This window comes from Pseudophryne corroboree, chromosome 5, assembly GCF_028390025.1.
Source record: "Pseudophryne corroboree isolate aPseCor3 chromosome 5, aPseCor3.hap2, whole genome shotgun sequence".
Classification (NCBI taxonomy): Eukaryota; Metazoa; Chordata; class Amphibia; order Anura; family Myobatrachidae; genus Pseudophryne; species Pseudophryne corroboree.
The window spans coordinates 51819984-51832261 of record NC_086448.1 but is presented as its reverse complement, the minus strand read 5'-3'; the positions used below and the strand labels follow the sequence as shown (position 1 = coordinate 51832261).

Here is a 12278-nt window from a genome sequence, read left to right as displayed (position 1 = left end):
CGCAGATCACCGAGGCCTGATATAACGTCACTTCTCCTCACCCACAGATCACTGAGGCCCGATATAACGTCACTGCTCCTCACCCACAGATCACTGAGGCCCGATATAACGTCACTGCTCCTCACCCACAGATCACTGAGGCCCGATATAACGTCACTTCTCCTCACCCGCTGATCACTGAGGCCTGATATAACGTCACTTCTCCTCACCCGCAGATCACAGGGGCCTGATATAACGTCACTTCTCCTCACCCGCAGATCACTGAGGCCTGATATAACTTCACTTCTCCTCACCCACAGATCACTGAGGCCCGATATAACGTCACTGCTCCTCACCCACAGATCACTGAGGCCCGATATAACGTCACTGCTCCTCACCCGCAGATCACTGAGGCCTGATATAACGTCACTGCTCCTCACCCACAGATCACTGAGGCCCGATATAACGTCACTGCTCCTCACCCACAGATCACTGGGGCCCGATATAACGTCACTGCTCCTCACCCACAGATCACTGGGGCCCGATATAACGTCACTGCTCCTCACCCACAGATCACTGAGGCCCAATATAACGTCACTGCTCCTCACCCACAGATCACTGAGGCTCGATATAACGTCACTTCTCCTCACCCGCAGATCACAGAGGCCCGATATAACGTCACTGCTCCTCACACACAGATCACTGAGGCCTGATATAACGTCACTTCTCCTCACCCGCAGATCACTGAGGCCCGATATAACTTCACTTCTCCTCACCCGCAGATCACTGAGGCCTGATATAACGTCACTGCTCCTCACCCGCATATCACTGAGGCCCGATATAACGTCACTTCTCCTCACCCGCAGATCACTGAGGCCCGATATAACTTCACTTCTCCTCACCCGCAGATCACTGAGGCCTGATATAACGTCACTGCTCCTCACCCGCATATCACTGAGGCCCGATATAACGTCACTTCTCCTCACCCGCAGATCACTGAGGCCCGATATAACTTCACTTCTCCTCACCCGCAGATCACTGAGGCCCGATATAACGTCACTGCTCCTCACCCACAGATCACTGAGGCCCGATATAACGTCACTGCTCCTCACCCGCTGATCACTGGGGCCCGATATAACGTCACTGCTCCTCACCCACAAATCACTGAGGCCTGATATAACGTCACTGCTCCTCACCTGCAGGTCACTGAGGCCTGATATAACTTCACTGCTCCTCACCCGCTGATCACTGAGGCCTGATATAACGTCACTTCTCCTCACCCGCAGATCACTGAGGCCCGATATAACGTCACTGCTCCTCACCCGCTGATCACTGGGGCCCGATATAACGTCACTACTACTCACCTACAGATTATAGGAGCAAGACATAACTGCATTTCTCCTCACCCACAGATTACAGGGGCCAACATAACGTCACTGCTCCTCACTCACAGATCACAGGGGCCTGACATAACGTCACTGCTCCTCACCTGCAGGTCACAGGGGCAGGACATAACAGCAGTTCTCCTCACCCACGGATCGCAGGTACTCGACCAGGGGCTGGCTGGCAACTTTCAGCCTGGGGGACAGTGTCAAGCAAGCGGCCCAGCTTTTCACAGGGAATTCGCAGTCAGGTGGCCCTGGAAATTGTACTGGCCGGGGGGCAGATGGCATGCTGCCCCCCTGCCCAGCCAGCCCCTGGGCCCGACATAACGTCACTGCTCCTCACAAACAGATCACAGGGGCCTGACATAACGTCACTCATGTACAGATGGAACCCACGGGCATATAAGATTAGCTCTGCTGAAAGGGAAACTAGCTGACCTATTGTTTTATTTTCTTATATGCTACAGTATTTTCTTTAGAGCTTTATATTTTATTCTGAATGGAATCGCCTACATGGATGAAGCAATTGAGTCCAGAAAATGCAGGGAGACATATCAGGGACACCAGTAGGACCAGCAACAGGACCTGACTCGTGCAGCTAGTCTTGAAGAGCAATATTTATTTAGAAGCTACCAACACCCCATGGCCCAAACACTGCTGTTATTTGGTTCTGTAATGCTTTAATTTCTTCCATCTCATGTTTCCCGGGCTGCAAATGTGACTAATAACCTGGAACCTGCTTTTATTATTCATCTCTCCCACCTAGGACATAGCGATCAGTAATGAGGACAACCTGCAGATGTTTAACAGGTGCAGCATCATGGCCCTAGTGTCTGCGTACATGAACTTCCTGAGTCAGATGATCGCGGTTCCGGCCTTTTGCCAGCACGCCAGCAAGGTAATGCACCGGCTTCTCCGTTTTCGTTATTGTTTGCTGCATTATATAGGATTTGTGTCGCATTTTATTACAGGAATAAACCTGCAGTGATATTTGTAAGACTGGGACACACGGACCATGGCTGCTGCTGTGACAGATACTTTGTCATACACGTGGCTGCCCAAATTACACAGAACCAGCTGTTCGGCATTTAGCCCAAGCCGCCGAATCAAATGGGCATCTGCTAATGCAGTCAGTCAGATTTCTGTGCAGATCTGCAAATTACCAAATAGATCATTGAGACGCGTTGATCATTTTTGGAGCCACGTATGCACCAGTATTTGCCGAAGATCTGCAGATGTCCGTGTATGTGTGACCAGCATAAAGCAAAAAAACAAAATAATAAAAACCCGGACTAAATATATTACAGCAGTAACTGATTGCAAATATTGCTGACCTGGGTGTATATTTACTAAAGGTCGATTTTGTTTGTTTTTTTGTTCGGTATTAGGTCGAACATTTTTGCAATTCTGTATGGTTGGGCTTTACTTATTTCCTTTGTACTAAATCGATGTCTTTGTTTTTATTTCAGGTCCTAGAAACCAGGACCATAGATGCTCCTTACTTTTTGCCGGAAGTAATTTTCAGAGATAAGTGCAGGTAACGTTACTAAATATCTGTCATATGATCTAAGGGGTATATTCAATTGAAGTTGGATCCACTCCGACATTCATTTGTCGGAATGGGTCCGACCTGGGCTATCCAATGTCATCTCAAGTCGACTTTTAAAAAAGTTGAATTGAGATGCAGGAGGGGAGACGGGGGAGAGCCGCGGGCAGACGGGGGAGAGCAGCGCTACAGCAGCGGCTGTACAGAGCCGAGGCCAGACGCTGCTCTCCCCTGTCTGGCCTCGCCCCCCACCCCCCCCCAAAGTCCCTCCTGTCTCACTGCCGCCGCTCCCCGCCCCAGCCCCCCGGTCATAGCCGCCACTCCCCGTCTCCCCCTCTCCCTGTCCTTCCTCTCTCACAGCCGCCGCCCCCCGTCTCCCTCCCCCTCACAGCCGCCGCTCCCCGTCCCCCCTGCCACAGCCACCGCTCCCCCTCTCCCTCTCTCCCTGTCCCTCCTCTCTCACAGCCGCTGCTCCCCGTCCCCCCTCTCACAGCTGCTGCTCCCCGTCAGCCGCCGCTCCCCTTCTCCCCCCTATCTCACAGCCGCCGCTCACGGCAGCGTCCACCCGGCTCCAGCAAGCGAGGTCTCACTTGCTGGAGCCGGGTGGACGCTGCTGTGAGTGGTGGCTGTGACGTCCTTCAGCACTGCTCACCCCGTCCCCGGCGCTGCTCTCCCCATCTCCCCGAACTGAGATGGTCGAAAAGGGGGCCAAAACCTGTAGGTTTTGGCCCCGTTTTCGACACAAGCACGTGGATCGGCAGCTATTCCGCCGAGCCACGTGCTTTTCGACAAGTCGAGTTCATCGACTTGACGAAAAATTTGGGGTTATATTGAATAGGTCAAATCACGATTCAACCTTAAAAAGTCGAAAACTGACGTCTTTTCGTCAGACGGCAGCTTTCGACTTCAATTGAATATACCCCTAAATCTGTTAAAATCTGTTATTATATTCACCAGTGTCATAGGATAGTAGTTGGTCCATTTGACATACAGTATATCGTTCATATCGTTTAGTGTGGAGGCACCAACGATGAACGAGGTGCGTCCCCGCGGTCTTTCATCGTTGGTTTTCCCTCGTTAAACATAGCAAGCCAATTTGGACAATGTTGTTAATCGTTGAAAACAAACGTCGTCCAAATCAGAAACATCTCCAAGTGTGTAGGGCCCTTTAGTAAATTGTTACAGAAACAAGTTTTTTAGAGTAGAGCAGCTTATGCAAAGCAGAGTTACATTGGGTTGTCTTGTCTGTAGTAGGGTAAGCACGGGGAATATAGCTAGGACTATGGTCCTTCTACTTAGTCGCACCCAAACGATGTCACTGCAGTATTTATTTATCATTACCAGTTATTTATATAGCGCACACATATTCCGCAGCGCTTTACAGAGAATACTTGGCAATTCACATCAGTCCCTGCCCCAGTGGAGCTTACAATCTATATTCCCCAGCACATGTACACATACACACATTCACGCTAGGGTTAATTTTTTTGTTGGGATCCAATTAACATACCAGTATTTTTTGGAGGGGATTGTGGGAGGAAACCGGAGTATCCGGAGGAAACCCACGCAAGGACGGGGAGAGTATACAAACTCCGCACAGTTAGAGCCATGGTGGGAATCGAACCCATGGCCTCACTGCAGTAGAGGGATTTTTGTTCCTTCTGCGCATTCGCACAGAGTCTCAGTTGCACTGGAGACACGCGGCCTCAGAAATGACTTAAAAAGGTATTGGTTGGTGACAGGTAGGTGGCTTAGTGGATGCACGGAGATCTCTCTTCTTCAGCCCAGGCAGTCTACTGTGTGCGCGTACCGCAGTCACACGCATGAAAATGGGGCGTGTAGTGATGGCTTCAGGGGGCTTGCCATGAGTAAAGGGGGCCTGGCCTTACGGCATGACCACGTTTCTCTCTGTGCGGGTGTCTGAGCAGAGTGCCAGGAGACTGTGTTGCTCGGACAGACCAGGTTTCTCTGTGTGGCTGGACCGGCCCATCAAGCCGTGGGCCATAAGTGCTAGATGGGCAGTCCGGCCGTGGCTGTGGGAGTGTCACGGGCCACACTCGTACGGATAAACAGCACCTGCCATCTGGCTGGTCCAAGTTCCCATGGTGCAGCCGATGTTTGCGTTTAAAGATGCACCAATCAGTATTTCATTGGGCGTCTCAGCCCTTGCACATTGGGACACACAGATGTGCACCAGGGAAGGGCTCTGTAGCGCCATTTGCATAAAGCCGCAGACGGGCCGGTGTAAGTGCTCAAAGCACCGTTGACTGCTGCGAACAGAAAAAACAGAGGTGCGGCGCTATGCTTGAAGCCATGCGGATACTAGCCTTTGCAGAACATAGTAAATTTGGCTGCCCCGCCCATCCAGACTTGCTCTGTACGTGCTCAGAAAGCGAATTGCTGTGGGTTCTTAGAGCGTGATTCAGAGATGGGCGCTACTCGCACAGCCGCTGCCTGTTAATATGATAATAGAGCAGAGGTGAGTCTTGTGTAAATAGATTTCTTCTCGCGGCTTCTGTGATCTGCTGCGGCATCCGAAGGCGCAGCATCAGATCACTCCGCGTGACCTTTGGTTGTCCGAGTAACCCTTAGGTTATTTAGGCAAGCCAGTGTTTTCACGCTTCTGGCGCCAGAAATGCTGCATCCAAAGGATGCAGACAGTGGCTTCAACACACCCAGAAAACAGGGCTGACACCAGGGCCGGACTGGGACTAAAAATAGGCCCTGGCATTTTTGAAGCACACAGGCCCACCTCTGTGACTCCTCCCCTTACTATTCCTGACTCCTCCCACTTATTAGTCTATGCTCTTACAAATATAATTTCTCTGACGTCCTAGTGGATGCTGGGGACTCCGTAAGGACCATGGGGAATAGACTGCTCCGCAGGAGACTGGGCACATCTAAAGAAAGCTTTAGGACTATCTGGTGTGCACTGGCTCCTCCCCCCATGACCCCCCTCCAAGCCTCAGTTAGATTTCTGTGCCCGGCTGAGCTGGATGCACACTAGGGGCTCTCCTGAGCTCCTAGAAGAAAGTATAGTTTAGGTTTTTTATTTTCAGTGAGACCTGCTGGCAACAGGCTCACTGCAACGAGGGACTAAGGAGAAGAAGCGAACCTACCTAAGTGGTGGTAGCTTGGGCTTCTTAGGCTACTGGACACCATTAGCTCCAGAGGGATCGAACACAGGACCCGACCTCGTCGTCCGTTCCCGGAGCCGCGCCGCCGTCCCCCTTACAGAGCCAGAAACAAGAAGGTGGTCCGGAAAATCGGCGGCTGAAGACTTCTGTCTTCTCCAAGGTAGCGCACAGCACTGCAGCTGTGCGCCATTGCTCCTCATGCACACCACACACTGCGGTCACTGATGGGTGCAGGGCGCTGGGGGGGGGGCGCCCTGAGCAGCAATAATAACACCGTGTCTGGCAAAACTAACACCATATATAGCCCCAGAGGCTATATAGGTGTATATTAACCCCTGCCAGAAACGATAAAATAGCGGGAGAAAGCCCGCCGAAAAAGGGGCGGAGCCATCTCCCTCAGCACACTGGCGCCATTTTCCCTCACAGCTCTGCTGGAGGGATCGCTCCCTGGCTCTCCCCTGCAGTCCTGCACTACAGAAAAGGGTTAAAAAGAGAGGGGGGGCACAAATTAGGCACAATATATATATTATGCAGCTATAAGGGAAAACACTCTCTATAGGTGATATCCCTGTGATATATAGCGCTCTGGTGTGTGCTGGCATACTCTCCCTCTGTCTCCCCAAAGGGCTTTGTGGGGTCCTGTCCTCTGTCAGAGCATTCCCTGTGTGTGTGCTGTGTGTCGGTACTGCTGTGTCGACATGTATGATGAGGATAATGATGTGGAGGCGGAGCAAATGCCTGTGAATGGGATGTCACCCCCCTGCGGGGTCGACACCGGTGTGGATGGACTTATGGAAGGAATTACGTGACAGTGTCAACTCCTTACATAAAAGGTTTGACGACATAGGACAGCCGGCTGCTCAGCTTGTGCCTGTCCAAGCGTCTCACATGTCATCAGGGGCTCTAAAACGCCCGCTACCTCAGATGGCAGACACAGATGTTGACACGGATACCGACTCCAGTGTCGACGACGATGAGACTAGTGTACCTTCCAATAGGGCCACCCGTTACATGATTGAGGCAATGAAAAATGTATTACACATTTCTGATAATACCCCAGATACCACAAAAAAGGGTATTATGTTTGGTGACAGAAAACTACCAGTAGTTTTCCTGCATCTGAGGAATTGATATGAGGTGTGTGAGGAAGCGTGGACTTCCCCCGATAAGAAATGGATAATTTCTAAAGCAGCGTACCCTTTTCCGCCAGAGGATAGGTCACGTTGGGAAATAACCCCTAGGGTAGATAAAGCGGTTACACGCTTATTAAAAAAGGTGGCACTACCGTCACGGATACGGCCGCCCTGAAGGACCTGCTGATAGAAAGCAGAAAACTACCCTTAAAGCTATATACACACACACGGGCATTATATTGAGACCTGCTATTGCCTCGGCATGGATGTGCAGTGCGGCAGCTGCGTGGTCAGATTCCCTGTCGGATAATATTTATACTATAGATAGGGACAATATTTTGCTGAAAATAGAGCATATAAAAGACGCTGTCTTATACATGCGTGATGCACAGAGGGATATTTGGCGACTGGCATCACTAATAAGCGCTATGTAAAACCATTGCCGCCAGACGGGGGTTATGGACTCGGCAATGGTCGGGCGATGCCGATTTAAAACGGCACATGGAAGTTTGCCCTAGAAGGGGGTGGAACTGTTTGGGGATGGTCTTTCAGACCTCGTTTCCACAGCTACGGCTGGGAAATCAAAACTTTTGCCACAAGCTACCCCACAGCAAAAGTAAGCACTGTATTATCAGGTACAGTCCCTTCGGCCCCAGAAAAGTAGAGAGCTAGAGGCTCATCTTTTCTGCCAAGAGGAGAAGGTAGAGGGAAAAAGCTGCAGCACACAGCTAGTTCCCGGGAGCAGAAGTCCTCCCCTGCGTCCGGTAAGTCCACAGCATGACGCTGGGGCTGCTCAGGCGGACCCGGGTACGGTGGGGGCCCGTCTCAGAAATTTCAGCGCACAGTGGGCTCTCTCACAGGTGTATCCCGGGGTTCTTCAAACAGTATCTCAGAGGTACAGGCTGGAATTCGAGACGTCTCCCCCCCGCCGTTTCCTAAAATCTGCCTTACCGGCAACTCCCTCTGCCAGGGAGGCAGTGTTGGTGGCAATCCAAAAAACTGTATTCACAGCAAGTGATTATCAAGGTACCCCTCCTTCAACAGGAAATGGGTTACTTTTCCACAATGTTTGGTACCGAAACCGGACGGTTCGGTGAGACCCATCTTAAATATAAAAAATCCTTGAACACATATAACAAAAGATTCAAGTGCAAGATGGAATCGCTCAGGGCGATTATTGCGAACCTGGACGAGGGGGATTACAGGGTCTCTCTGGACATCAAGGATACTTACCTGCATGTCCCCATTTACCCTCCTCACCAGGAGTACCTCAAGGTTGTGGTACAGGACTGTCTCTATCAGTTCCAGACGCTGCCGTTTGGATTATCCACGGCACCGAGGGTCTTTACCAGGGTAATGACCGAAATGATGATACTCCTTCGCAAGAAGGGAGTTTTAATTATCCCGTACTTGGACGATCTCCTGATAAAGGCGAGGTCCAAGGAACAGTTGGTAAGGGGATAGCACTTTCTCGGGAAGTGCTGCAACAGCAGGACTGGATTCTCAATTCCAAAGTCACAGCTGGTCCCGACGACACGTCTTCTGTTCCTGGGAATGATTCTGGAAACAGACCAGAAAAAAAAGTGTTTCTTCCAATGGAAAAAGCCGAGGAGTTGTCATCTCTAGTCAGAAACCTCCTAAAACCGGGACAGGTGTCGGTACATCAATGCACACGAGTCCTGGGAAAAAATGGTTGCTTCGTACAAAGCAATTCCATTCGGAAAGTTCCACGCAAGGATTTTCCAGTGGGACCTGTTGGACAAATGGTCCGGGTCCCATCTCCAGATACAGCAACGGATAACCCGGTCGGCAAGAACCAGGGTGTCGCTGCGGTGGTGGCTGCAGAGGGCTCATCTACTAGAGGGCCACAGATTCGGAATACAGGACTGGGTCCTGGTGACCACGGATGCCAGCCTTCGGGGCTGGGGTGCAGTCACACAGGGAATAAAATTCCAAGGACTATGGTCCAAACAGGAGTTTTCACTTAACATAAATTTCTGGAGATAAGAGCCATTTACAAGGCCCTAAGCAAAACAAGGCCCCTGCTTCACCAGCCGTACGGTTCCAATTAGACAACATCACGGCGCTCGCCCATGTAAACAGGCAGGGCGGCACAAGAAGCAGGAGGGCAATGGCAGAAGCCACAAAGATTCCCCGTTGGGCGGAAAATCATGTGGTAGCACTGGCAGCAGTGTTCATTCAGGGAGTGGACAACTGGGAAGCAGACTTCCGCAGCAGACTCCACCCGGGAGAATAGGGACTTCATCCAGAAGTCTTCCAAATGCTAGTAAACCGTTGGGAAAGACCACAGGTGGACATGATGGCGTCCCGCCTCAATAAAAAAGATATTGCGCCAGGTCAAGGGAACCTCAGGCGATCGCTGTGGACGCTCTAGTGACACCGCGGGTGTACCAGTCGGTTTATGTGTTCCCTCCTCTCCCTCTCATACCCAAGGTACTGAGGATAATAAGAAAAAGAGGAGTAAGAACTATACTCTTTGTTTCGGATTGGCCAAGAAGGGCTTGGTACCCGGAACTTCAAGAGATGATCTCAGAGGACCCATGGCCTCTGCCACTCAGACAGGATCTGCTGCAGCAGGGGCCCTGTCTGTTCAAAGACTTACCACGGCTGCGTTGACGGCATGGTGGTTGAACACCGGATCCTGAGTGAAAAAGGCATTCCGGAGGTAGTCATTCTTATCCTGATCAAAGCCAGGAAGGATGTACGCCTGAAGTTCAGACGTTGTAAGGGAGTGCTGCATATTCAGCCCCTTTTTTGTGCCCCAGTGGCACCTTGGGATCTCAATGTGGTTTTGGAGTTCCTGGAATCACATTGGTTTGAGCCACTTAAAACCGTGGATTTGAAATATCTCACATGAAAAGTGGTCATGTGTTGGCTCTGGCTTCGGCCAGGCATGTGTCAGAATTGCCGGCTTTGTCATAAAAAAAAAAAAAAAAAAAAAAGCCCTTACCTGACTTTCCATATGGATAGGGCAGAGTTGAGGACTCGTCCTCACTTTCCCCCGAAGGTGGTATCAGGTTTTCACTTGTACCAAACCTATTATTGGTGCCTGCGGCTACTAGGGACCTGGAGGATTCCAAGTTACTGGACGTAGTCAGGGCCCTGAAAAATTATATTTCCAGGACGGCTGGAGTCAGGAAAACTGACTCGCTGTTTATCCTAGATGCACCCAACAAGCTGGGTGCTCCTGCTTCTAAGCAGACTATAGCGCGCTGGATTTGTAGCACTATTCAGCTTGCGCATTCTGCGGTGGGACTACCGCAGCCTAAATCTCTAAAAGCCCATTCCACAAGGAAGGTGGGCTCATCTTGGGCGGCTGCCCGAGGGGTCTCGGCTTTACAACTTGGCCGAGCTGCTACTTGGTCAGGGGCAAACACGTTTGCAAAATTTTATAAATTTGATACCCTGGCTGAGGAGGACCTGGAGTTCTCTCATTCGGTGCTGCAGAGTCATCCGCACTCTCCCGCCCGTTTGGGAGCTTTGGTATAATCCCCATAGTCCTTACGGAGTCCCCAGCATCCACTAGGACGTCAGAGAAAATAAGATTTTACTCACCGGTAAATCTATTTCTCGTAGTCCGTAGTGGATGCTGGGCGCCCATCCCAAGTGCGGATTGTCTGCAATACTTGTAAATAGTTATTGTTACAAAAATCGGGTTGTTATTGCGAACCATCTATTCAGAGGTTCCATTGTTATCATACTGTTAACCGGGGTTCCTATCACGAGTTATATGGTGTGATTGGTGTGGCTGGTATGAGTCTTACCCGGGATTCAAAATCCTTCCTTATTGTGTCAGCTCTTCCGGGCACAGTGTCCTGACTGAGGCTTGGAGGGGGGTCATGGGGGGAGGAGCCAGTGCACACCAGATAGTCCTAAAGCTTTCTTTAGATGTGCCCAGTCTCCTGCGGAGCCGTCTATTCCCCATGGTCCTTACAGAGTCCCCAGCATCCACTACGGACTACGAGAAATAGATTTACCGGTGAGTAAAATCTTATTTAATATTCTAACAACATACAAGTGTACATCATTCTCTATTAAAATACACACAACCAGTGGTTGAAGTGGAAATTTTTAAGTGGGGGTATGGAAATGTGAAGTTTATAATTAAGCGTGCGCCGAAGGCGCGCGCGCTCCGGGAAAAAGGGTGTGGCCACTCAAAAGGGGGCGTGGTCTTCAGTATAGTTTACCACACCATACACCCCTTATACGCATTATGCACCACAATAGTAGGACCCCTTATACTATCTAGTACTGGTGCCTCTTTCACATTATACCATACAGTATGAGCCAAAATTCACATTATAGCACCCGGTATGAGCCAAAATTCACATTATAGCACCCGGTATGAGCCAAAATTCACATTATAGCACCCGGTATGAGCCGAAATTTACATTATAGCACCCGGTATGAGCCGAAATTTACATTATAGCACCCGGTATGAGCCGAAATTTACATTATATGCCCCCAATAGTGCAGTGCCAGATCCACAGTTGCCCCCACAGTGCCAGGTATACAAATGCCCCCACAGTGCCAGGTATACAAATGCCCCACAGTGCCAGGTATACAGATGCCCCCACAGTGCCAGGTATACAGATGCCCCCACAGTGCCAGGTATACAAATGCCCCCACAATGCCAGGTATACAAATGCCCCCACAGTGCCAGGTATACAAATGCCCCCACAGTGCCAGGTATACAAATGCCCCCACAGTGCCAGGTATACAAATGCCCCCACAGTGCCAGGTATACAAATGCCCCCACAGTGCCAGATCCACAAATGCCCCCACAGTGCCAGATCCACAAATGCCCCCACAGTGACAGATCCACAAGTGCCCCCACAGTGGCAGGTATCCAAATGCCCCCACAGTGCCTGATCTACAAATGCCCCCACAGTGTCAGATCCACAATTGCCCACACAGTGTCAGGTAATACCTGACACTGTGGGGGCAATTGTGGATCTGACACTGTGGGGGCAATTGTATACCTGACAGGTATACAAATGCCCCCACAGTGCCAGGTAAACAATTGCCCCCACAGTGCCAGGTATACAAATGCCCCCACAGTGCCAGCCAATTGCCC

At 50.7% G+C, this 12278-nt stretch overlaps 1 protein-coding gene across 2 annotated transcripts in view; it reads left to right on the top strand.

Annotated features, from left to right (window-relative positions):
• Positions 1-12278, top strand: part of EFR3A (EFR3 homolog A) — a 361435-nt gene that overhangs the window by 305363 nt on the left and 43794 nt on the right. For both annotated transcript variants that reach the window (XM_063921270.1, XM_063921271.1), the window contains 2 exons: positions 2131-2262; positions 2834-2901. In XM_063921270.1, coding sequence (XP_063777340.1) covers positions 2131-2262; positions 2834-2901 — 200 coding nt within the window. The remainder of the gene's footprint in view (positions 1-2130; positions 2263-2833; positions 2902-12278) is intronic.